Below are 24,431 nucleotides of genomic sequence, written 5' to 3'. Positions count from 1 at the left end.
TGGGTGGAAAAACAAAGAAAGGACCATGGTCTGAGGGATCTCTATGGCTCCTACTAGCCCGGACCACAGTAGAGCTCTATTGATGCTGACACCAGCTGCAGGTGGTGGGCCTGTTTGATCGCAAACCTCAGCATCCTTTTTGGATAATGTAAAGCTCGGCTCTCAATGCATCTGCCCTGGGGAGAGAGCTGTGGGTTGAAGATCAAGGCGGTTGCGCACGGCACCTGTGTCACTCTCTAGCAATACACAATTGAAGCGAACAGCTCTGTTTTCAACCTCGTAAAGTTGTTGTTCGCCTCCTGTTTGTGAACTACTTGCGTAATAGATACAGGAGGAATCATGAAGGGTGGGCGGGGGCCTGCTCTGAACTTCGGGTACCAAATACAGTTCACGAAAACCTATTTTCTGGTTTATAAAAAAAAACATTCCTCCAGGTTGCTAATTCAGAGTAACCGGTCACACATTCATGCTGGTCTTTCTCTCACGTGGCTGAGACTTCTGAAGGACACAAACTGGGGGACAGCATGAAACAATTCACAAAGTTTTTTCCTTGCACGTGCCTTCAATTCGCTCTTTGAGGGGCATTGAACTCTGGTCAAACTATAAGCCTTTTCCTGTTGCGCATTTGTGACAGTAATTTTCCGACGCTGATTTTCCAAGCGTGTTACCTATGGGGGAATCTAGTCGACGTTGGGTCTGATGTACAGTCCCTTACTATGAAGCAATTCTACGTGTAATGCTCTTTAACTCGATGGGTCGATACAAAGAAAACAAGTAATGGCGTTGAGAGGTGTTTTCCTAAAAACAGCCATGATATCCGCCATTTTTGCCTGGGACCCTGTTGCCTCAATACATATAAATTGTGGGCCCGTCCGAACTCGGCTTTGACAAGAATGCCATTGTCTTCAAATAAGTCCTTTAGAAAACAACACTTTTGTTGACTAACAAAACTTTCTGAAAGAGGCTATTCCTAGCTCGAGAGACCACAGCTGCCTCCAGGCTCCAATATAAGATTACATACGGTCACCTGACTCAGGCTTTCCTCTCCCAGGGCACAGATCAGTCTGTCCATCCCTCTGTGTTACTGAAGAGGGCCTGGATGTTTTGCTACAGGCCCCTCTCAAAGTGACCCCTCTCCTAAAATAAGTGTGTGTGTGTGTCTGTCTGTTGCTTGCACGATATCAGTTCTGGCTCTGCGAGTGAAGCTATAAGTGCAGGTATCACTTATGCATGTAGTGGGAGCACGCACTGCTGATTTTGCACTGTACTTGTTGCTTGTGTGCAAGAACAGAAGGCATATGCAGCTTGCACTCTTTATATCACTTGCACCCTGCACTCCACTTTATACGTGGAACTCTTCTCTATTACACCATACGCTCCTCCCTCTTGAAGCATCAGCCAACACACTCGTAGGATGCTCTTGTCACCTTCTTACCCCGGTGATTTTACACCCATGCACGTTGCACTCAACTACAGTGCCCCCTATGTTCACTTTTGCACCTTTCAGTCACCCACACACTCTCTTCCACTACGTTTTACGCCACACCCTGCTCCCCATCTTCCGCCCCCAAAAGTACCATTCACTTTGCCTTTTGGATATTAAACTAGTCTTCGCCAAACTTCACTAACATACAACACAGGTACAGGTACAGCATGGGAAAAGTAAAAAAAAAATATATATATATACATATATATATATATATATACTAGCAGCCCGTCCCGACGTTGTCCGGGCACTTACATGTCACACACCGCGTCAGTGTCCGATTCTGCCCGTCCCGACGTTGTCCGGGCACTTAGATGCCACACACCGCGTTAGTGTACGCTCCCGCCGACGCTAGACGCACACAAACACGGCGCGGGGCACGTGAATTGAGTAATGTAGCGGGATTGGGCGCTTGTGAAAGCCGCGCCCCTTTCTTGAAGCCTGCCCCTGAGGCTGACAATGTTCCAGCGAGTGAATTGAGTAATGTAGCGTGATTGGGCGCTTGTGAAAGCCTCGCCCCTTTCTTGAAGCTTCCCCCCTGTGAAAACGCCGAGGCTGACAATGTGCCGGCGAGTGATTGTGCGCTTCTGAAAGCCACGCCCCTTTGTTTATGCCTGCCCCCACGCTACTTTGACACGCCCATCGCTGAGAGCCGAACGCCAACACCCACAAGGGACTACTTTACCCCTAAGGTTGTTTAACCTTTGTAATGTATATGGTGGACAGATGTATAGTCTATGTCCATCTACTGCAACTCCCCTTCACAATGCTGTATTAGGTGTTGTGATTGGTGCTCTACTTCTTGAGATTACCTGCCTCAAAGGTTTCAGCTCCCTCTTTATAATAGTAGTACATATATATATATATATATATATATATATATATATATATATATATATATAGTGACAACGTAAACACAGTAACACAGTTACAGGGCAGGTGACAGCAGTATATCTTTCCTCACAACAAGTATGAGGCAAACGTCATGTGCAGCAACAGTGCAAAAGTGTGTGAAAACACACACTCCCTGTTGCTACCAATGAGCTACCTCTTCTGTGAAGTAAGCAAGTTTGCAAGCATCTTTTCAATATATAAGGGCCAGAATGACTGGCCTTGCAAATATCTATTTAAAAAAAATCGAGCCTCCATGCAGTCTGCACACACATCATATTGTGCTGCATGCTAACTTGGATTAACTGGCCCATTTATACAGATAGGACCGTTATAACAATAGTAAGAGTTTACTTCAAGGGAAATACATTTTCTCCATGGAGAAACAATAAACAAAAACGCAAATTTATGTTACATTTAAACGTTCAGAAATGTACACATGCTACATATTTTAAAGTAGTGTTTATGCATGTGAATAGTCCTGTATAGCTGTGACAGCCATCGTTTCCCAGGACGACGCCCGGAATTCTTGGTGAATTGAAAGAGTTTGAAATGTCCCCCAGATGCAGAAGTAGGGCTATGCAAACTTGCAAAATCATAGAATGATGGTTTTAAACTTAGCCTGCTTAGCCAAGGGGCTCCATGTTGCAAAGAATAAGACATCAACATGCAACTACTGGAGCAGGGACTTTTACAACCGCCCTGGTCCCCGCGCCTTTCCTCTTCTGTGTGCCTGAAGGAAGATTGTACTAATGCTGCCTTTTAGGGCCTGTTCAGTGTGTCATCTTAGGAAACATTGCTAGCACCATTGAAATATCCCTCGTGGTAGCATAAGCTTGGGGCATCTGGCGCCTTTTGGGATGATCTGATGTGTGCTGTAGGGTTAGAAAGATAACTAGTGTAGTACTCTGCCATTCAGTCTCATATGTGATAAGATGCTATTGATCTGGGATTAGTGAACAATGATATCAGAGGTGGCCGGCTAATGGCCACATGCAGGTATCCTGTGTGATGAATAGGATGCTATAATTGACTTGGACACCTGCTGTTTCATTGCTGAGTAGTGTGGCCGGAATCCATATTGTTTGTCCTGTACGATGTAATTGACGTTGCCTTGGTCTTTTGCTTGACTGGGAACGGTTTACTTTATTATGTGTTTGTGTCAAAGTAAAAAATACTTTAATTCCAATAAATACATTCTTACAGAAATATTGCACATTTCCCAATGTATTAATGTAAACAACTTCAAATCTCATGCAATAAGTATTACACCACTTCTACTCAAAGATAAATCAGTTCAACCAATAAGTATCTTCGGTTTATAATGATTATAGGAATATAAACATTTCATTCTCTAACACTAAAGCTATATGAAAAACTTCAACCTCCCAAAATCACACATACATTAAAGTACATTTTAAAAGTCATTTTACTCAACAAAAACATTATAAAATGCAATATGTATAGCAGCTTGTCACAACCACAAAAACACTAAGAGGAGGGAAGCCTGGTATGGGATGCTATGACTTTGTGCAAATATTGACCACGTGTTTGTGGAATGGTAGGTTTGTGAAGGGCTTGTAGTTGACAGGGTCTTCTTGGTTAAGGTTTATGTTTTCAGTAGCTAGGTCTGTCTTTCCAGTTCTGATTGCTTTTGGCCAAAATGACTGCAATGGATACGTTGATTGTGTTGAGTGTTGTCAATGCTACTCTAGAGATGGGGTTTTATGATGACAAACGAAGGAATGCCAACCCAATATGTGGGAGATTTGGTACAGCTGTTAGCAAAGTATTTAAGAAGAGGCATGTTTAAGAAGGTCCATTTCAGTGTATTACGTCAATGGAAACAAGAGATTATTTTGTGCAATTGAGGTGATGCTAAATTCGGTTTTGTTTTGCAAGCTAATTGATTATCGGCACTGCACGTGCCAGCTGAGAGCAGTGTTGTGTGGGTCTGGCATCAAAATGAGACATTGCCTGATGGCTTTAATTGCTTTGAAGATTCAGCCTAGTCATTGACTGGTTATAGATGGCTATGTTCATAGAGGTGAAGTTTCTGTGTGAAGGTTGAATAGATTTCGGTCTCCGATTTGGTTTATTGTTGTTTGTTTTCTTGCTTCAAGCTCACTTTCTAACAGTGAGTGCTTGGGTGTCTCATGATGCACCAAACTTTGCTTTTATGGAACACGCCTTCAGAGGGTGTGAATGTTGATATTGGCTTTTGGGTGAGGTTGCCAACGTGCATGAAATAGCTTATATCAGCTTTGGATTCAGTTGTGATTGCCATGGTTTTCGGTTCTTGCTTGAGAGTTTTTAAGTGGAGTATGTGAAGGAACAGTATTGTGGCTTGGTAGGTTGTGACTGAGTGTGGTAGGTAGTTGATGTCATGGTCAGGATGGCAGTATGGTCTGGCCATTCCAGCATCATTCATTCATGTAAACTTTATTCGACAGTTAAGTCATAAAAGCACAAGCATTATAAAAAAACATCGTAAGTCAATATATCAATATACCACTCAATCTTAAAACATCCATAATAGATCATATCATATAAATAGTTAAGATGTGATTAAATTACTGTAATAACTATTGAATACATTGTTAAAATAAAATTAATTTTCACTTTAAATATCATTATTACCACATTTCAATGATTCTTGTCGCAAATGCTCATCATGGTACTAGAGAATAGAGCAGGGGGTCTACTACTAGCTAACCGGAAGCAGGATCTTTGATCGTATAGACCATGCCCAACTCAAATATTTGGCCATGGCTATGGCTATGGGTGGAGTGGGATCAGTACATAAAATTCGCAGAGCCTCAACATGTCTTCTAATGCCCATTAAATTACATATAGGTTTTATCCACACACAACGTGGTGCAGCATATAATGGGCACCACAGTAAAGAACAGTAAGTGACTTACTGATTCCTGCTGATCAGAACATCTGGGGCATTTGTCATTAGTAGCTCCAGCCCATTTACCGGTGAAAGACCTTGTTGGCAGGGTGCCCACCCTGATCTGAAAATACAGTTTTCGATCGTGCGGCTTCTCAATAAAATCCCAGTATTTCTCTAAGTCAGGCCAGGACTTATATTCCAAAAAACGTCCTGTCAGATGTATGGAAAGTCCTTTAGAGCATGCTGATGAAAGGACCATTTCCCAGTATCTTTCCTTCAAGATCTTTTTTGAAGGAAAGTCAGCACTGGAGGGGTCGTCCCATAATTCAATCATATCCAGACTCACTAGTAGCGATCTAATCTCCTTCAACCATTTAATTTTGTGGAAGGTGTCTACATCAATAATATCATTGAGGCCCTGAGCATAATGTGATAATTCCTCTGTGCACCATATTCTACGCCAAAATAATAAAGGGCGAAGCTTCGCCAAGACAACCACTGCTTTCCTACCTAGGTCCAAGAAAAGTGGCCGCAGAGGAGTGCTTTGTGGAACTCCAGTAATTTTACGTAGAAAAGCATTCTCCGCTAAAGTTAGGTGCTTTAAATTTGCGAACCCCCATAGTTCAGCACCGTATAGGGCCGAGCTTAGTATCTTCATACCATATATCTCTAGTATCGGACTAATTGGTTTGGTATATGAGGCTTTAAATTTGGATACAAGGATCCCTGACTGCTGTTGATGTTTTAAAACAGCCAAATCAAGTTGGCTTTTCCAGCACATGTCCTTCTGCAGGGTTACACCTAAATAGGTAAACACATTAACCTGTTCTAAAGGGAGTTTATTCATATGCACATTGCCTATAAAAGATCTATGTTCATTAAAGGACACAAATTTAGTCTTGGCCGTATTGATTTCTAAGCCACGAATGAGGCAAAATTCTTCAAACCGCTGTAAGGCCCTCTGGAGGCCACTCGGTGTTTTGGAGATGATCAGAGTGTCGTCCGCAAACATGAGGATAGCCATACGATTACCTGGCAACACTGGTGCATCCGTGGGGGTCAGGGAAAGATGGTCTGCCACTCCATTGGCGAAGAGCGAGAACAGGGTAGGCGCCAAAACGCATCCCTGTCACACTCCTCTGTCCACGGGAAAGGTTTCCGTTACTTCTCCCTGTGACCCCCACCAGACCCAGGCAAAATTATCCTCATGTAGGCGGACGATCTATGACAGCAGCTCCGGGGCCATCCCCATCTCCCCCAAGACTCGCCATAGTCTGCTTAGTGGTACTAAGTCGAAGGCTGACTTTAGATCGACAAACACGGCATACAATGCCCCTTTTCCCAAGACCACTGTCTTCCAGTAGATGGTGATAAAACGAAATACTTTGTCGATCGTACTTGTTAGGGGGCGAAAGCCAGCCTGCAAAGGGGTCAAAATGTTATATTCCTCCATCCAGGTCTGCACTTTATACAAAACCAGTCTACCCATGATTTTCTGCATCGAGTCGATTAGGCTAATAGGTCTATAGTTGCCTGCAACAAATTTGTCTCCTTTCTTATACACCGGGATGATCTCTGCCCCCTTCCATGAGGGAGGGATAGCAGCGCCATGTGCAATTGCATTAGCCAGGTGGACAATATATTGGTGCCAGGATGGTTTATCGTTTAAAAAAACATCGGCTGGGACGAAATCTATACCTGGGGCTCTCCCAGATATAACTGTTTCTAGCGCCCTATCAACCTCCTCAGTTGTAAAAACCACGCCTGAATAAAATATAAGTGGGAATATTTCATCATTCCTTTCATCTGTACACCTTGCATACTGCGGCTTAAAATGCTCTACCCACAAGTGCTGGGCTACATTGTTCTGTGGGGGGTCTGGGCGTCCCCCCTATCCCATTTATAGGTATCCCAGAACAATTTTGGGTTCTTGGCCTCACATACTTGTTTTAGTTCCTGCCATCTGCATTGGTCCCATAGCTTTTTAGCCTCCATCTGTGCTTTCCTGTAGCAATCCTGGGCCGCTCTTACATTGCCAGGATCCCTATCACGTAGTGCTAAGCCCAACTTGGCCCGGGCTTGTCGACAGGCCTCGTTATACCACCCTTCAGGTTTCTTATTCTTTGATCTCTTAATGGGACCCGATTTACAAAAATATGTGTTTAATCGAGCAAAGAGATTTACATGGGTTTCAATTATTAAGGAGTGAAAGTCTAAACTACTAGCACTAGCTCCCAGGTCTACTAATGCATTGTTGACATCATTATTTATGGCAACCAGAGTTTCGGGATGTTCAATGATTTTGCTCCATTTTAGATGGCGCATATCATTGGTTAAAGTAAGATCTGGTGCTATTACACCATGGGTTAATGGTGCCACTTCTCCCACCTGAAGATTAAATGATGAAATGAGGGGATTGTGGTCAATTTCTATGCGTCCTGTTATGACCATATCCTTAAGGCAGTGCCACAGTTTTATGCTAACTACCATGTAATCTATATGACTAGCCCTGTGGCCATTATCATATGTACTTGCGCCCTGTCTGTCAGATGGTGTTCGGCCATTAGCAGCCCTCAGTTGTTTCCCCATGTACAACCCCTTCAACTGGATAGCCACCTCTGACCATTTTTTTATAGCTGTTAACTCCAGATTGGGGATACCCCATCTGGTGTCTTCCTCTTCCATAAGGCACTGATCTTCTTGCCCTAATGGCTCGAAGGTGGTATTAAAATCCCCCGCTACAAGCGGCAATGTATTACTGGGCATAGCATCTATCAAATCATCTGAGGCTGAAATTACCTCAGATTGCGCCCCCCCCCCCCCCCCGGATGGCCTCTTGCATATATGTTATAAATATATATGCATCTACCTAAGGATAAACTTTGTCTCACTGCAAGGATATCATTATTCAATACGGCAAGTTGTTGTACTTTACAACTTAGAACCTGTCGTACCCAGAGCACTAATCCTCCTGACGGGCGACCTTTGCCTTTCTTTACAGTAGGGACCTGAAAATTGAGATACCCCACTCGAAAGACAGGGTCCACTGACCATGTCTCTTGGAAGAGACAGATGTCATGTTTTTCTATAAATTCTGGCCAATCAGGCAAATCTAATTTAGATCCCAGTCCCGCTACATTCCAGGATAACATTGATATATTGTTATTTAGGGACAAACCATCCGCAATATCTGACCTGTCTAATAGATATAGCTGCCTAGTTCCGTTACTCTGCCCTGAAACTAATCTTAGTTCTGTTTCTCCCATCGAATCAATTGGTGTTAACTCCCATCCCGGAGGGTCCAAATCTGTTCTCTCAATATTTATTTGGATTTTGTTCAGCTGGAGGTCTAATATCACATTCTGAATGTTGGCTTTGTCGGCAGTTGGGTTCCTGTTCCAAACTAACTTGCCATCATTAGTCGCTACCATGTTTACCCTCTGTCTAGGATTGGATAGGCGTCAATCACAATCTTCTAGGCCAGACAACACATCATACCTGTTGGTCATTCTGACTCCCCCTACATCACTCCTAACCTGTCTCCCCCCTTCTAATAACATATTTCTGGGGGCAGTGTGGTTTGCTGGGTAGAAATAGGTTTAGGGCAGTGATTTAATTTGCGTGGCTGTACATGTCTGGACCCATTCACAGATATGTTCAGAAGCCCTTCTATCCCTAAAATTAATTATGACTGGCAAACAGAATTTCAGCGGACACCATGGAGGGAAGTGGCCTGTTGTAATTAAGCCAGTGAATACATTTATTCTTGAGCTCCATATAACCCTCCCTTTTACCCTGGCTCAGAGCTGGAACCCCCGCAAGAACTACCACATACGGTATAGATGCAGGAGGAAGATCTATACATGGTAGACCATTTGTTTGTAAATCAAAAGGGATGTTACTGTTCACTCGGGGTAGTTGGTTCTCAGTCCTGCAGCCATCCCCTGCCACCACCCTTCTACTCGATGCAGAATGATTAATCGCTGCGGCTTCACTAGAGTGAGGTGATGGGTCATTAGGTACTGCAGCAGGGGAAATTATATCAGCAATATTATTTGTAATCCGTATAGCAAGATGGTGATCGGCTTCAACTTCATTGATTTGCCCAATGAGATTCTTTTGCCTTTCAGTTACCCCTTTGAACCCTTTTCCCCTTTGGGTCTGGGCCGTAGCAAACGATAATTCAAGGCACGCAAGTCTATTTTCAATCGTATTAAGTATGTCATAAATAGGGAGACATGTCTTGTTAAAGATGTGTTCCAGTTTGGTCCAGAAGTCCAGTCCCAACTCGGTAGGATACACAACACTAGGGCTCTTTGCAGGAGTAGTCGCTTGGATAATAGGCTGGCATACTTCGGGGCTATTTAAGGATATTGACACCATGCTCTCTCCTATAGTGTTAGGTTTCTGTTCAGTATCATTTGGAAGACAAGGTTGTGAAACCAGATTACCAGGTTTGACTTTGGACTGAACTGGTTTGAATGTCTGTTTGATGTGACAAAATGGTGGAATAGTGGTTCTTTCAATGTCTAAGAGTTTGAAGTCCGAGAGAAAAATATTTTTGGATTATAATATTGATAAGGTGCAGATAAGAACTGTGTTTTCTTCAACTAAAGTTTTGCTGGGATCACGTGTGCATAGTAGAAGAAATGTGGTGTCCTGAGAGGTCAAAAAAGGAATCTGCTGAGTAGTTATAGATTTAATGGTAGTTGCTTCCTACAGAGTGGAGAGCCAGGTTGATGTGTACCTGACTGCTAGGTCCTGGAGATATGTTACTTTTAACAAAATTAAGTCAAAACTTTTCAAAGGACTTCAGAGTTAAAAATTAGTTTATAGAAACACAAATCTCATCAGAGCTGTCGGCTCATGGGAAAACCAATTCGTAATACTGACAGCGGTGTTGCTCCTCTGTACTGCCCTAGGGAGGCTGCCTTCCTTCGGCCACCATCCTGGTGATCGGGGGTGTGCTCGTGGTGCTGGCGGTCCAGCCTCTGTCTTTGCACAGGCAATACTTCCAACTCGTAATATGGCGGATGGAGTGCAGAGCTCGTGGCGGTCGGACCACGGGTATGGCGGTCCACAGACACCGCCGAACTCGTAATAAGGCCCAAAGTATCTATTCTCTGTGGCTGAATAAAAACATTGCCAATGTTTTCTTTCTTTTCATAGGTGTAGATCAACTAACAATATAATACTTTCAAATGGAATTGCATAGTTTCAAAACTGTGTTGTGTTATCGTTTGGCCCTACATCAATAACCAGTGGACAACTTATTGTTTCTATTTTGTTCTTTTGCACCAGTGTTTTGTGCATTTTACAATGGTTCCTTGAAAAAAAGATTATGAATGTGAGTTGCATATGTTATAAATAAATAAAATCAAAACCACACAAAGTTGGCTAAGAGCATGGCGCGTTTCATTGTGCTTACACATGGTCTAAGGCTTTGTCACAGGATGACTATTCTATTACCTGAGCGAGTGCCTATGTAGCCACATGGAAGAAACCCAGTGTCACAGTGCAAACCAGAAGGCACTGCATGTTGACACAAAGATACAAGTAGACACAGGAAGTGTGGGAACTCCACTTAAGACAGCGGCAGAGGGTAAATATTGTTTGTTATACACCATGTAGGCTAACATTCCAATGTTTCTTTTTCTATTTCATCCTGTATACTTTACAGTTATTTTGCCCTCATTGGGTACACTCTTGTAATGACAATCTAGTCCTTCTGCGTTGGTCCATTAAGCTCGATAAATGCCCTCTCTTTTATCATGAACCATGTCAGCAGGCCTGCTACCACTTGCCTGACAGCAGCACTTAACTCAAAGCATTCCTTATTGACCCAGTCAATTGTTTTTACAGAGCTGTATGTGAATATATACCTTTTATTGTATATGTTAATCTCATTATGATAAGCAAGGAGAGGATTTAAGTTTTTTGAGATGCCCTTTACCTTAGCCTCCCTTCTAAATCTAGCTACATCGTGGTACTGGTAGGATTTTTTTGAGGGGTGAAGTATGTACATATCTAGTTTGTGTTGCTGGCAGGGCCATTCTGGAAACCCAAAACAGCTGTAGCAAAAATGTGTAAATCAGCTCCATCCTGTAGGAGGCCGCGACTAAAATGGGGCTTGGGGGCAGGCAGCTCATCCTGCTCCGAAAGCAACGCCCTAGGCTGCAGCCCACCAACATTAATGCCAGAATGGCTAGTCTGGCAATGGTTGTTGAGAGACCTTCTAGACATTACTGAAGATCAGAGAAGAGCAGGCTTAAAAATGCACTCACTAGACATTCATACGAGTTTCTATTTCGTGTTCACATAAAATTGCAAAATTCTTTATATGTTCCTCCCTTGGCAGAGGTGTCATCCCCAGCTATTTCCACAAAAAGTTTGAGACAAAAGATGTTACACTTCTATAAGATAACTACAAATTCCACATTGATTCCTTCCACTATGCTCCGGTGCCTGTATTATCATGTAATCAGTAGCGGCTCCTTGAGGGAGTGGTGCAAGCGGCGGGTCGGGCGGGGGAAGGGGCAGGGTGGGGGGTAGTAAAACTACGGCATACGGCCGCACGAAGATTAGTAACTAAATAAATAAATAAAACATATTACATTGCGCACGCTGCATCGCCGTATGCCGTAGTTTACTACCCCCCACCCTGCCCCTCCACCGCACCACTCCCTTGAGGAGCCGCTACTGCATGTAATACAGACTTACGTTTAACCTACTGCCCCAGCCTAAGGTTATACAATAAGCAGGATGACCCATGCACGCATTTTCATCACAATTTGTTTTGTAACAATTAAAATATGAATATACTGTAATACTTGCAAGTTATGTACTAATTTGGCACATTTATTGAAGAGGGCTGCATTGTTATCGCCCTCGAATCAGTACTGGTATAATTCTCCGCCCACCCACAATATTAACTGAACTTGTGCGTTTGCCCTTACACAGCATTCAAATAAAGACTCTTTAAAATAAAGAAAAAAGGTACCAAAATGAAACCCTAAAAGATTGCACTGCAAGCAACATTAAGCAGATGGTTGCTGTAGTAGAATATCTAAATGACCGGATTTTCTTAGGAATGCAAAGTAGTCCCTGAAATGAACCATACACTTAGGCAAAGAGCCATAGGTGCAAGTAGGAGTGTGCGGGGGGGGGGTGCTGCAGCACCCCAAACGGATGTATGACGTTACAACGCATGCTTTTACCACGCATGCTGTTACAACGCAGTTTTTACAACGCAAACCTTTACAACGCATAGCGCTTTGGGGTGCTCGATAGTGAATAGTTTAATTTACTATTCCAACTCCAGTCCCCGTGGACACTAGGGAAGGTGTTGGATAGTAAATTAAATCTATTCCCTATCCTAGAGCGCCCCCAGCGCAATGCGTTGTAATGGTTTTTGTTGTAAAACCTGCGTTGTAAAAGCACTGCGTTGTAAAAGTTTCGTTGTAAAGAATGTTTCCCCCCCAAACATAACCATGCTTGTGTTATGAAAGCGAATGAGCAACAAACAAGCATTTACATTTATTACACACGTTCAAAGATGGAGGTCAAATGTCATGCTATGACTTTTGATGAAGTGCTGCCTATTTTAACATAGAGGTCGGTGTTTCGTTATCTTTCTCTGATTGCAAAGTGAGAGGATTTATTAAATGAACTATTTAACATTCTTGCTAGTGTGAAAGGAAAGGTTGTTGGATTTCATTTTTTTCTAATACACAACAAAATTTGAAAACTTGTAAATGAACTGTGCAAGTATTTCAAAATACATCAGTTGTTAGGAAAGGGCAAATGAAGCACTTTTATTGTAATTCTGAAATCTTGTAAATGACCGGTACAAATATTTCAAAATAGATCAATAGTTAGGAAAGCACAAATACAGCGATTTTTCTGTAATTCTGACGTGTGATGGAAACAAAGATTTTAATAGGATTAAGACAAAACAGAGGGCCTCATTTATGAGGCTCTGCGTCACTTTTATGCCGTCGGTGCGTCACTTTTTGTGATGCACCAGTGGCGTAAAAAATGCGCCTTGTTGCGCCATATTTACAAAGTGACGCATCTAGGTAGATGCGTCACTTTGTAAACCCCTGCGCCAGGTATAATGTATGCAAGGGGGGCGTTTTGACGCAAGAAAGGGTCATGGAAGTGACGCAGTGAAATCTATAAGATTTCACGGCTCCATTTCTTGGCCACTAATGCATCAAATTCTTACGCCTGCTTCATGGCAGGCGTAAGACTGACGCAAGCAATAACAACATGGGACTTGCCCATGTGAAAGTACACATTGCTGGAGTTGCGTCACTTTCGTGACACACTCCAGCAATGCGTCACTTTTGCGCCTACAGATACGTCAGAAATACTGACGTATCTGTAACTCCTCGCGACATGATGCGTCATATTATAAATATGACGCATCAATCATGAGGCAAGGAGTGCGCACTGAGAAATGACGCATCGCTGCTTTCACGCAGCGATGCGTCATTTCTCATAAATGAGGCCCAGAAACTTTACTTGGTGATGCGCAAATGACAAATGTTCGCTGAAACCTGATTTCTACAAATTATCGTTTGTTTGCTATATAGTTGCATGAATAAATCTTTGTGTTTGCAAGTTTAGTGGCACTTTCAATGGAGAATATGCTGTCTGTAAATTACATTTTGCTACATCCACCATACTTCGGTAATATATTTACCACGGTGTGTGTCAAACTGCACTACCAGCTACATACTGCACCCTTACCACTCTCTCGCCAAATGGACGCGGTTCATTTGCTACACTTGTTCTTTGTTTGACTCTTGGACTTTTTACAGTCACTATGAGTTCAGTGATGTATCTTGATGGAAGCACCTGCACTCTGAAAATTGCTTCAGTGCTAGTGCACAGATTACATAAGTATGACACACAAAGTTTGGATCTATGTGTTCATACCTCATGCACTTCATTCCATCATCGGTACAAAAGGGAGTGGTGATGGACGGAGCATCTGAATCAATCAAACACTCACACCTAGTCAAAAGATCTGGGTTTAATCCATCACCGTTCTTTAGCCCACTCCTCCACCCCAGTTCAGACATGGCTATATGCAAATCAGTCTGACCCTGTGCCTCATGGGAACAGTCCAGCCCGAACTGCCAGGCCATGTCTTCCCTGGACCGGAAACAAGCTTCCGGGGACCGGTTTCTGGCATTCCAGCCGTCTTCAGCACGGCTTGCTTGAATCCAGTGGCAAAGTGAGCAAGGGACTCGCGTCTGAGCATACCCTGCCACACTTATGGTGGCCAAAAGCGGTACAAAAGGGGGTGGTGATGGACGGAGCATCCGAATCAATCAAACACTCACACCCAGTCAAAAGATCTGGGTTTAATCCATCACCGTTCTTTAGCCCACTCCTCCACCCCAGTTCAGACATGGCTATATGCAAATCAGCCTGACCCTGTGCCTCATGGGAACAGTCCAGCCCGAACTGCCAAGCCAGGTCTTCCCTGGACCGGAAACAAGCTTCCGGGGACCGGTTTCTGGCATTCCAGCCGTCTTCAGCCCGGCTTGCTTGAATCCAGTGGCAAAGTGAGCAAGGGACTCACGTCTGAGCATACCCTGCCACACTTATGGTGGCCAAAAGCGGTACAAAAGGGGGTGGTGATGGACGGAGCATCTGAATCAATCAAACACTCACACCCAGTCAAAAGATCTGGGTTTAATCCATCACCGTTCTTTAGCCCACTCCTCCACCCCAGTTCAGACATGGCTATATGCAAATCAGTCTGACCCTGTGCCTCATGGGAACAGTCCAGCCCGAACTGCCAAGCCATGTCTTCCCTGGACCGGAAACAAGCTTCCGGGGACCGGTTTCTGGCATTCCAGCCGTCTTCAGCCCAGCTTGCTTGAATCCAGTGGCAAAGTGAGCAAGGGACTCACGTCTGAGCATACCCTGCCACACTTATGGTGGCCAAAAGCGGTACAAAAGGGGGTGGTGATGGACGGAGCATCTGAATCAATCAAACACTCACACCCAGTCAACAGATCTGGGTTTAATCCATCACCGTTCTTTAGCCCACTCTGCCACCCCAGTTCAGACATGGCTATATGCAAATCAGTCTGACCCTGTGCCTCATGGAAACAGTCCAACCCGAACTGCCAAGCCATGTCTTCCCTGGACCGGAAACAAGCTTCCGGGGACCGGTTTTTGGCATTCCAGCCGTCTTCAGCCCGGCTTGCTTGAATCCAGTGGCAAAGTGAGCAAGGGACTCACGTCTGAGCATACCCTGCCACACTTATGGTGGCCAAAAGCGGTACAAAAGGGGGTGGTGATGGACGGAGCATTAAACCCAGATCTTTTGACTGGGTGTGAGTGTTTGATTGGTTCAGATGCTCCGTCCATCACCACCCCCTTTTGTACCACTTTGGCCGCCATAAAAGTCTTTAAGATTGAGTCTGCTACAACTTTGAATGTCCGCCTCCAGAAGCGAATAGACTGGATTTTCCAAAAGTGCAGTAATGTTGAAATGTTAACATTTCATCGATTTAGTTTCATTTTTTTTTAAAATGATGATACTTCACATTGCAAATGCATTGATGCTTTTCTATTTGGTGCAGACACGAAGCATTGCCATTTTTTTGTTTCCCCATGGACTGGTCCCTAAAATGTGTGATCCCTCCCCGCAGTGAAACAGGGAGCAGGTGATTAAACGGTGTAGGTCTCGGTCAGTTGGTTCAGTGCACTATTCCTGAATATGTTCAGTGGAATTAAAAGCCCATGCATGCATAGATTGGCTGTAAGAATGTGTACTTTGGAGGCTAAGTGACTGGTAATGTGTGGTGAGGAAGTGCATGATTAGGTGCCGTGTTTGGATGACGTAAAGGCCTTTCCCTGTATAGTAAGAATGTTCTGGAAAGTTGTAGTGTGGCGTGGAAAGCTTAATAGCCTGATTGACTGACATGAGAGCCAGAGTAGCATTAATGTACTATGTCAGTCATTTCTAAGTGCTGCTAGCTCTGAAAATGGGTGAATGGAATCTGTAGCTTCTGTGGCCGCAGCTGCTCATAGTAGAGGACTGAAGATTGAAAACTACTGGGACCAGAATAGCCCAAACCATGCAATTTTGAATCATAATAATTGATGCACAATTAAATTGACGCCTGATTAAGAGAATCCAGACTCAATATGGTACAAGGTGACAGACCTGTTGGTGGGATAGAAAATGGCTTTTGTATTTTGAACACATGCTCCCTACAAAAGTACTTTCATAAGAAGCTGAAGAAGTGTGTAAGAGCTTCTATGATGATGTGGTTAAACACATTGAGGGACCTAGGCTTTTAATGGTGTTTTTGCCATTTTTGTTTTCTTTGCATCTAAGGTTGAGGACACCAGCAGTCGATTTGCTGATATAGTCATCAGAGACGTTTTAAGGTATGGGCACAGTGGGCATTGTCCCAGGGCCCCCACCTACCCAGGAGTCGCTGGGACAGTGAACTTTCTCTCCACCTCACTTCTGTGTATTTCTGAATCAACATAAAATTCAAAATTGTTTGGCATTATAGGACATGAATTAGCAATAAAATGGGTAACACAATGCAAAGTTGTTCCAAACAGGCAGGGGCCCAAAACATGTCTTGCCCAGGGCCCTAAAAATCCTTAAGATGGCACTGTTAGTAATGGGATGTAAGCTTATGTTCTAATCTCCTTAAATGTCACTCTTTGCACAATGCATTGTGCTGTTAGAAGTTTTTTTTCCTCGGAAATCAGGGTGTTTTTTGCATTATGTAATATGTTGTTGTATGCGTCAAAGCATGGTTGATGTTGGAAAGAGTATATGGTGGGGATGGGAGTTAAGGTAAAAGGTTAAGTCAGTACAGCAGTGGGTGCCAGACTTAATATAGTACCTTAACTTGTGAATCACCTTTCTTTTTAAGTTTTGTGGTGTAGCAACTATTACATCCTATCACCTCCACTCGCCTTTTAACTTTGGCATTTAGGGAATCTCATTGGCTTTCATTGAGTTATGACTATTGTAATGTTCGAAGCTAGAGACATTCAGAATATGCCCTGTTTGGGATATATGACGGTACAACGCGTACTTTTACAACGCGTACCGTTACCACGCTACTTTTACCACGCAAGTCGTTACCACGACTTGCGTGGAGGGGCGCTGGATAGTAATTTTTTTAATTTACTATTCCAACTCCAGTCCCCGTGGACTCTAGGGAAAGGAGTTGGATAGTAAATTAATATATTTACTATCCTGGAGCGCCCTCCAGCGCAAGTCGTGGTAACGACTTGCGTGGTAAAAGTAGCGTGGTAACGGTACCGCGTTGTAAAAAATGCGTGGTTACCGTTGTATACCCCCTGTTTGCTATTGTGTGAACAGACTGTTGGGTCAGTTTTCGTCTGGTATGACCCTACTTTCTCTTCGTCTTTTATGCTAGTACATGTGGTATCACACAGGTGCCAGGTGCTCACCATTCCATTCGTGGCTGGGGCAGCAGACATGCACATTCCCTCAACATGATGATGCTCCTAGCTGTCTGCTCTCTATACTGAATGGTGGCCGGGGCAACAGTCAGCTTACTCAGGCCTCCTTTCTCATCGCTGACTATGTGCAGGCGAAGGAGGCCTGGAACAACTGAGAAGAAGCCCGGTGGCCTATTCAAAATTGGAAAGAGTTTGCAAGGCCAGCTGTGACGTGTTCTCCTCTTCCTTGGTCTGCAAAGTGGTGCGGCCAAGGAGGTCTAGGGCAGCTAATCGCTTCCCTGCAGCCTTGTTTGGTGGTCCGAACAAGGTGCCAGAACTGCTGTGAGTTTCCCAAACAATTCTCCATCTTTTTTTGGGAGGGTGATGTAAGCCTGATAGGGGTAACGCCTACTCTGGTTGCGGATTGGAAGAAAGATCTTGATTGGTGTATGGTGAGGGAGAAGACTGTGTACACAACTCGGGGCTGTCCCCGAAAGTGGTCGAAGATCTGGGCCTCCTAGAATGAATATCGAGGCAATATATGTACCCCCTGTACCTTTGATCCTGCTGATCCCCCTCCCTGTGAATTCCAAAGTATTATCCTACTGTATCTGTATGTATCTAGATCGCACTGTACTCCTCGTTCTTGACTCATGTGGAACTGTACCCTTATATTGAGTATGTTTAATAAAAAGATTTATAAAAAAAAAAATACTATGAGGGGTGGTGCTCCGAATTCCAAGAAGTTTGCACCATCTTCTTCTAAATTCTCCAAAGGGAAAGTTTCTTGTGTCTCTTATGATTCTCATTCTTGTGATCATTCTCAAGGCGATTTAGTGTCTGGTACAGTTGTTTCGATCCAAGATTTCTTTGATGTTTCCGAAGCTGAAAAAAATGTGTTCTCCTAAGTGTATTGTATGCATCTTGGGAAGAGAATTGGAATTAATAGCTGACTCGGGATCGCCTTGGACTATAATCACAAAAGAATATTGCCTAAGATCTTTGGGAGAACTAATTGACCTTGATTTATTATGCAAACCTGATATTGTGGGGCAGACGTTTGATGGCTCCAACATTGATTTTATGGGTTTCAAAGAAGTATTCATTGAGTTCAAAGATAATTCTGCTACCATCAAGTTGTATGTAGCTTTCAAGGGTGTTAATGTCTTAGGCTGGCGTGACCAAGCCAAATTGGGGATTGTGTTAAACCCCAGGAACAAGGAACCTGTTTCGATTCTTGCTTTGTCTTCTGCTAGTACCGATTTTATTAATTTGTTTCCCAAAGTATTTTCTGATGATCTTGGCAAACATATTGGTTTCAGTCATAGGATCAAAGTCGAAGAAGGTTCTGTTCCTGTGAAACAAAAACTAAGAGGAGTCCCTATCAGTATTAGGACTGCATTTAAGAACTTGTTGGATGTGATGGTTGAGAGTGGCATTATTGAGGAAATTGAGTCTTCTGAGTGGTATCTCCCATTGTTTTAGCCCAAAAATCGGATAAAAGCATCAGATTATGTGTTCATTTGAGAGCTTTCAATGCTAATCTGGTTGCTGATTGACACCCTCTTACCAATATTAATGAGATGGTATGCATGTTGGATGGTGCCTGCATTTTTTCCACCCTTGATCTTCGGTCGGCCTACCACCAAATTGAGCTCACTGAGGATTTAAAACACTACACTGCTTTTGTCACACGCCATGGTCTTTTTCAATTCAAGAGGATGCCATTTGGCCTTGCATCGGCTGCATCTGTGTTTTAGAGGGCTATGTACCACATTTTTAAAGATGTCAGCAAGTTTGTTAAATGTTTCCAGGATGATATCCTAATTTTCTCTAAAAATGAGGAAGACCATTTTCATCATGCAAAGGAAGTTTGCCTTAGGTAAGGCAAGTGTGGGTTGACACTAAAAGCTTGCAACTGTATTTTTTTTTTTGTAAATCGGTGGAGTATCTAGCTCATATGCTCTCTGGTGATGTGGTTGTACCCGAATCTTTGGTTGATGCCATCTTCAATGCACCCGCTCCTGACAATAAAGAGAAACTCTTTCTTTTGCGGGCCTGTGTGAATATTATAGTAAATTCATACAGAATTTTGCAACCAAAATGGAGCCTCTTAGGGAGTTAACCAGAAAATCTTCGGAGTTTTTCAGGTCAGATAAACAAGTGACAGCATTCAAACAAATTAAGAATGAAATTGTTAATGCACCCACTCTGAAGTCTTTCTGCCTTAATAAGAGATGTATCATCACAGTGGATGCCAGTTTTTATGGGCTCGGAGGAGTTCTTAGCCAGTGTGCGGGGAAGGAATAGTGGTGTGTGGCTTTTGCCTCTAGGACTCTTTCTGTGACTGAGAGGAGATATTCTGTGATTGAGAGAGAGTTGCAGGCTTGCCTCTGGGCCATTGAACATTTTCATAACTATGTGTGGGGAAACAGATTTACGCTCAGAACTGATCATAAGCCCCTTGTTGGTATATTATCTCCAGGGGGAGGATGGAACTCTACTGCCCGAATAGCCCGTCTCACATCTAGACTACAGGAATATGATTTTGAGGTTATGTAGTTTCCTGGCAGGAGCAATGTCACAGCTGATTTTCTTTCTAGATTGCCGCGTTCGGTTGAGTGTGTTTCCTGAGATGAACAAGAAAGGGACATTGTTGCCACTGTCAAAGATTTTGTATCTCAGGAGTTTTTGTGTTTGTCTGAGACTCAGTGGATTAGAGATTAATAATGATGTGTTTCAACGCATCATTTAATGCATATAAAATGGATGGCCCAAGGAAAGGTCTGCTCCTGCTGAAATTGCTCCTTTTTGTCGTGTCTCTAGTGAGATTGAAGACCTTGGTGGTTTGCTTTTTAAAGCAGGAGAGATCATTGCTCCTGCGTCTATGTGGAACAAGATTTTATTACTTGGCCACCAAGGACATTTGGGTATGTCCTCTATGAAACGGCTCCTCTGGGCAAATTTTTGGTGGCCTAGGCTTGACAAAATGGCAGATAGGGTGGTTAGAGAATGTCCTGAATGTATCGGTAGTGATAAAATGCTTAAAGTCTCCTCTGCCCCCCTTAAACTGGTCTCTTGGCCTGAGTGCCCGCGGCAAAAAATAGCTTTTGACATATCAGGTCCTTTTAAACATTTACCTTCTAATGCCCGCTTTGCTCTTGTTATGGTGGACTACCACTCTAAGTGGCCGAAGGTTAAGTTCGTAGATAATGTCTGTAGTCAAGTCATCATTACTTTTTTCAAAGAAGTTTTTGCACGTGAGGGGTCCCCCAAGGTTCTTGTAATGGACAATGGGGTGCAACTCACATCACAAGAATTGGAAAGTTTTTTCCATATGTGTAATACCAAACATGTGACCACATCCCTATGTAAGCCGAGGGATCAGCTGGTAGGCCAGCTGATTGGAGGGATGTTGTAAGAAAAAAGTTGTGGATGTATCGCATCACTCCCCATTCGGTGACAGGGGTAAGTCCTTTCAGACTTTTGAAGGGCAGAGAACCTATTTCGGACATGTGTCCATGGTGGATTAAACAAGTTATTAAGGTGGATGACAGTATTGATCTTAATCTAGTTGCCAAAATTGTGGAGAGCAGGCAAGACAATATGAAAAGTTTGTTTGACTCCTAAATGAATGTTAAAGTTCCTGACTTTGCTGTTGGAGACTGGGTTAGAATAAAAAAAACAGTTTTTTTGGTAAAAGGCTTTTCCAAGTTCAGTCATCCTATTAAAATTGTTAAGGTGTGTAAGAATACTGTTATTACTCAGGATGGTAGAGTATGGCATGTAAGGAGGGTTGCTAAATGCAAGTCCTTAAGGTGCTCTGTTAATAATGATGAAGCTTTACTGTTACACGATTTTCCTAATCCTGATAGTAACTCTTTTCATTCCACCCAATCTGTGGCATCTAGACTCAAGAGCAATGACCGACCTAGAGTTTTACCTGCCAGGTTTTTGTCTTGATTGTATTCATTTCATTTTGTTCCTCTTCCTCTTTTCTTTTCAATGTTCAGGGTGAGATGTGTTGCATTCTCCTTGTTGCACTTCTTTACTCGTTCCCTGTTTCCTGCCCCTTTCCCTGCCTGGAACATGGAACTCTGTACCTGAGTTGTACAATTTACGTTCCATGTTCCAGAGCCCTTGGTTTTTCAGTTACTGCTTAGCATTGCTTCGATATACTTGTGTTGTGCCTCGCCTTTAATAAAACTTGGATCTTTTACTCACCGCTTGAAGCCTTTTCTTTGCAGTTGCCTCATTGCTTTTCTCTCCCACTTCCTCCCATGTTTGCGATCATAGAAGATATCGAGGTATTTAAAAAAAATCTCCGACCTCACCCCCTGCAGTGAGGCAGGAAGATGGCCATGAGCGAAATGGGGGAAGAGGCAAAAAAGTACTCTTGGTCCATGGGCAAGGCAAGAGGTTGAAAATATATCTTCCACATTTGGACAAGTAGGATTTTGTTTAAAAATATACCATTACACCTGTGGGCAAGACAGGGGGGTCAAAATGCAGTAAGTGTCCACCACACTTGCGTTTCGGCAAGGCATTGATGGGAAATATACCACCCCAACCTTTAGGCAAAGCAAGGGGCATGAGAAATAAAGCCTGTGTCTTGGGTCAAGGTAGGGCGCTACACACCTGCTCTTGGGCAAGCTAAGTGTGCGTGAAAAAATTTACCTTCACCCATGGGCGAGGTGACCGGGCAAAATATACCAAATGTGAAGTACCTCCACCCTTGGGCAAAAAGGAAGGTGTCAAACGTACTATACCCACCCTTGTGCAAGACAGAGGGTGAGAAGAAACACTTTCTAGATCAGGTAGCGAGAGCTATGCAACACACCACCCTTCAATCTACTCTCAGGCCTTGGGGGTAGGTTGACAGCAGGGTAAAATTCCCACCACTCCGTGCTATTTGGCGGCTCAGGGATGGGAATTACTGTGCTTAATTTGAGCCAGTGGTTTCCGGTGCTCGGCACCGGCACTTAAATCTCAACCCCGGGGCTTGTGACAGCTGCCATAAGGTGGCATTGGCTGGCAAATTTGGAGATGACCACAACAACATGTAATTATTCATTCAATACACATTAAACATGACTATTACCTGCTGCCCAAGCCATTCTTATAGCTACGGGGACCTGAAATAGTCTGAATTGTCACACTTGTAGGCGTGTACTGGTTAGTAGATGGGCTGTTACTCTCCTCGGCAGCATGGCTGCGGCAATGTGTGGTGCAAGCTGCAGTGGCCTCCTGACGAGAGCCCTGGCACTTATTATTTTACAAATTAAGCACTGGGGAATTATGCCCTTTTCCCCTCTATTGGTAACACAAGGTGGGAGGCAAATAAAATAAAAGAGAAGGACATCTAAAAAACAATAGAACCCTGCAAAAACGTAATGATAATGGGGAGTTCAGTTTGCCAGGGTACAAGAGAGGGTACAGCTTAAAGCTCAAATTACTTAAAAATCAAAAGTGCACCACCCTTAGCTCACGCGCCATCATACTCACTTAACCTTAACTATCACCCAGCAATGTATGCTTTCCAAGCTCAAGCATCTTTTCACTCATACAGTACCACATTACATAATGTGCAACATAACAAATGCTATCTGCTAAGAGAACATATGGGCAACCAAATGCAGTAGGGTGAAATTCTTCAACCGAATTACATTATGTACAATAATACAAATGATTGTAATGTGCGTTTGGTGCTAAAGATCTTTGTACTTTGTTTTGGATACCCCTATTGTATATTAACAACAGTTTGCTTTAGATTCTCTCTTATTCTGTCATGAATACTTCTTTGTCATATATTGTAGTATATGTTAATATGTTATCATGGCTATTATAATTATAATGCTGACTGATCTCGATGATGATTGCAATCAGTCCCTGAGGACTTTATATCTTTATTAGTGAACAGTTACTTAGGTTTGTTTATCTTTTTGGTAGGATGCCCTTTATGAGCGGACTTTCATGTGTGACATCCTCTCTCACACATTTTGCTTCATCATTTGTCTTGTGTTTTTTTATCTCAGTTCCTCCTTCTAAATATTGGGTGTTAAGGCCCTTTATATTTAAACATATAGGCAATAATTTCTAATTTGTTTGACTTTCCTCCTAAAATGTTTGTGTTACTGCTTTCTTTACAGCTTTTACAACTGGGAAACTCATGTCTCTACTTCCAACCCAAGCCCAAACTACCAAGTGATTGCAGAGAACGCTTCCGGTTTACTCTTCAAAAACAAACGGGACCGGAAGATTATCAACGTGGATCCTAAGGTACAGTACTTTTTCCAAACTATTATTCTCACACTACTTCTCATCGTTTTCTCCTACCCTGCTGGGTTTCCTACAGTAAGCCAAGAGGCTAATTTTTGCAAACTAGATATATCCTAGTGGCAGCAACAATGTTTGCCGGTTTTGCTGCTGAAGAGCATTAATATCCCTCTGAACGTTGTCATTCCTGAAGAATAAATATAGCTGTTAGTCCAATTTTTGAAAATGTGCATGTGGGGAGAACCCCATAGTGAAACACCTACAGAGTGTCATATTACTCCAAGTTTTAGATGATTGGAATAAAGACCATTTTGTACAAAATACTTGTGGTGGGTGAATAATTCTGCCCTGCCGGAGGAGTTCGCAGAGTTTTGCCCACTCCGTGTACCACTTGGAATGCGGAGTTCCAGCAAAACT

The 24,431-nt window shown here is 43.1% G+C and overlaps 1 protein-coding gene across 1 annotated transcript in view; it reads left to right on the top strand.

The window, feature by feature from the left end:
* CFAP299 (cilia and flagella associated protein 299) overlaps window positions 1-24,431 on the top strand; it is a 2,020,143-nt gene that overhangs the window by 1,869,471 nt on the left and 126,241 nt on the right. The window contains exon 5 of the mRNA XM_078677578.1: window positions 23,888-24,017. Within this exon, the coding sequence (XP_078533704.1) occupies window positions 23,888-24,017 (130 nt within the window). The remainder of the gene's footprint in view (window positions 1-23,887; window positions 24,018-24,431) is intronic.

The sequence above is a fragment of the Lissotriton helveticus genome, chromosome 2_1 (genome assembly GCF_964261635.1).
Source record: "Lissotriton helveticus chromosome 2_1, aLisHel1.1, whole genome shotgun sequence".
NCBI classification, from domain to species: Eukaryota; Metazoa; Chordata; class Amphibia; order Caudata; family Salamandridae; genus Lissotriton; species Lissotriton helveticus.
Note: the sequence above shows the minus strand (reverse complement) of the source record. Positions and strands in the feature narration are given on the sequence as shown.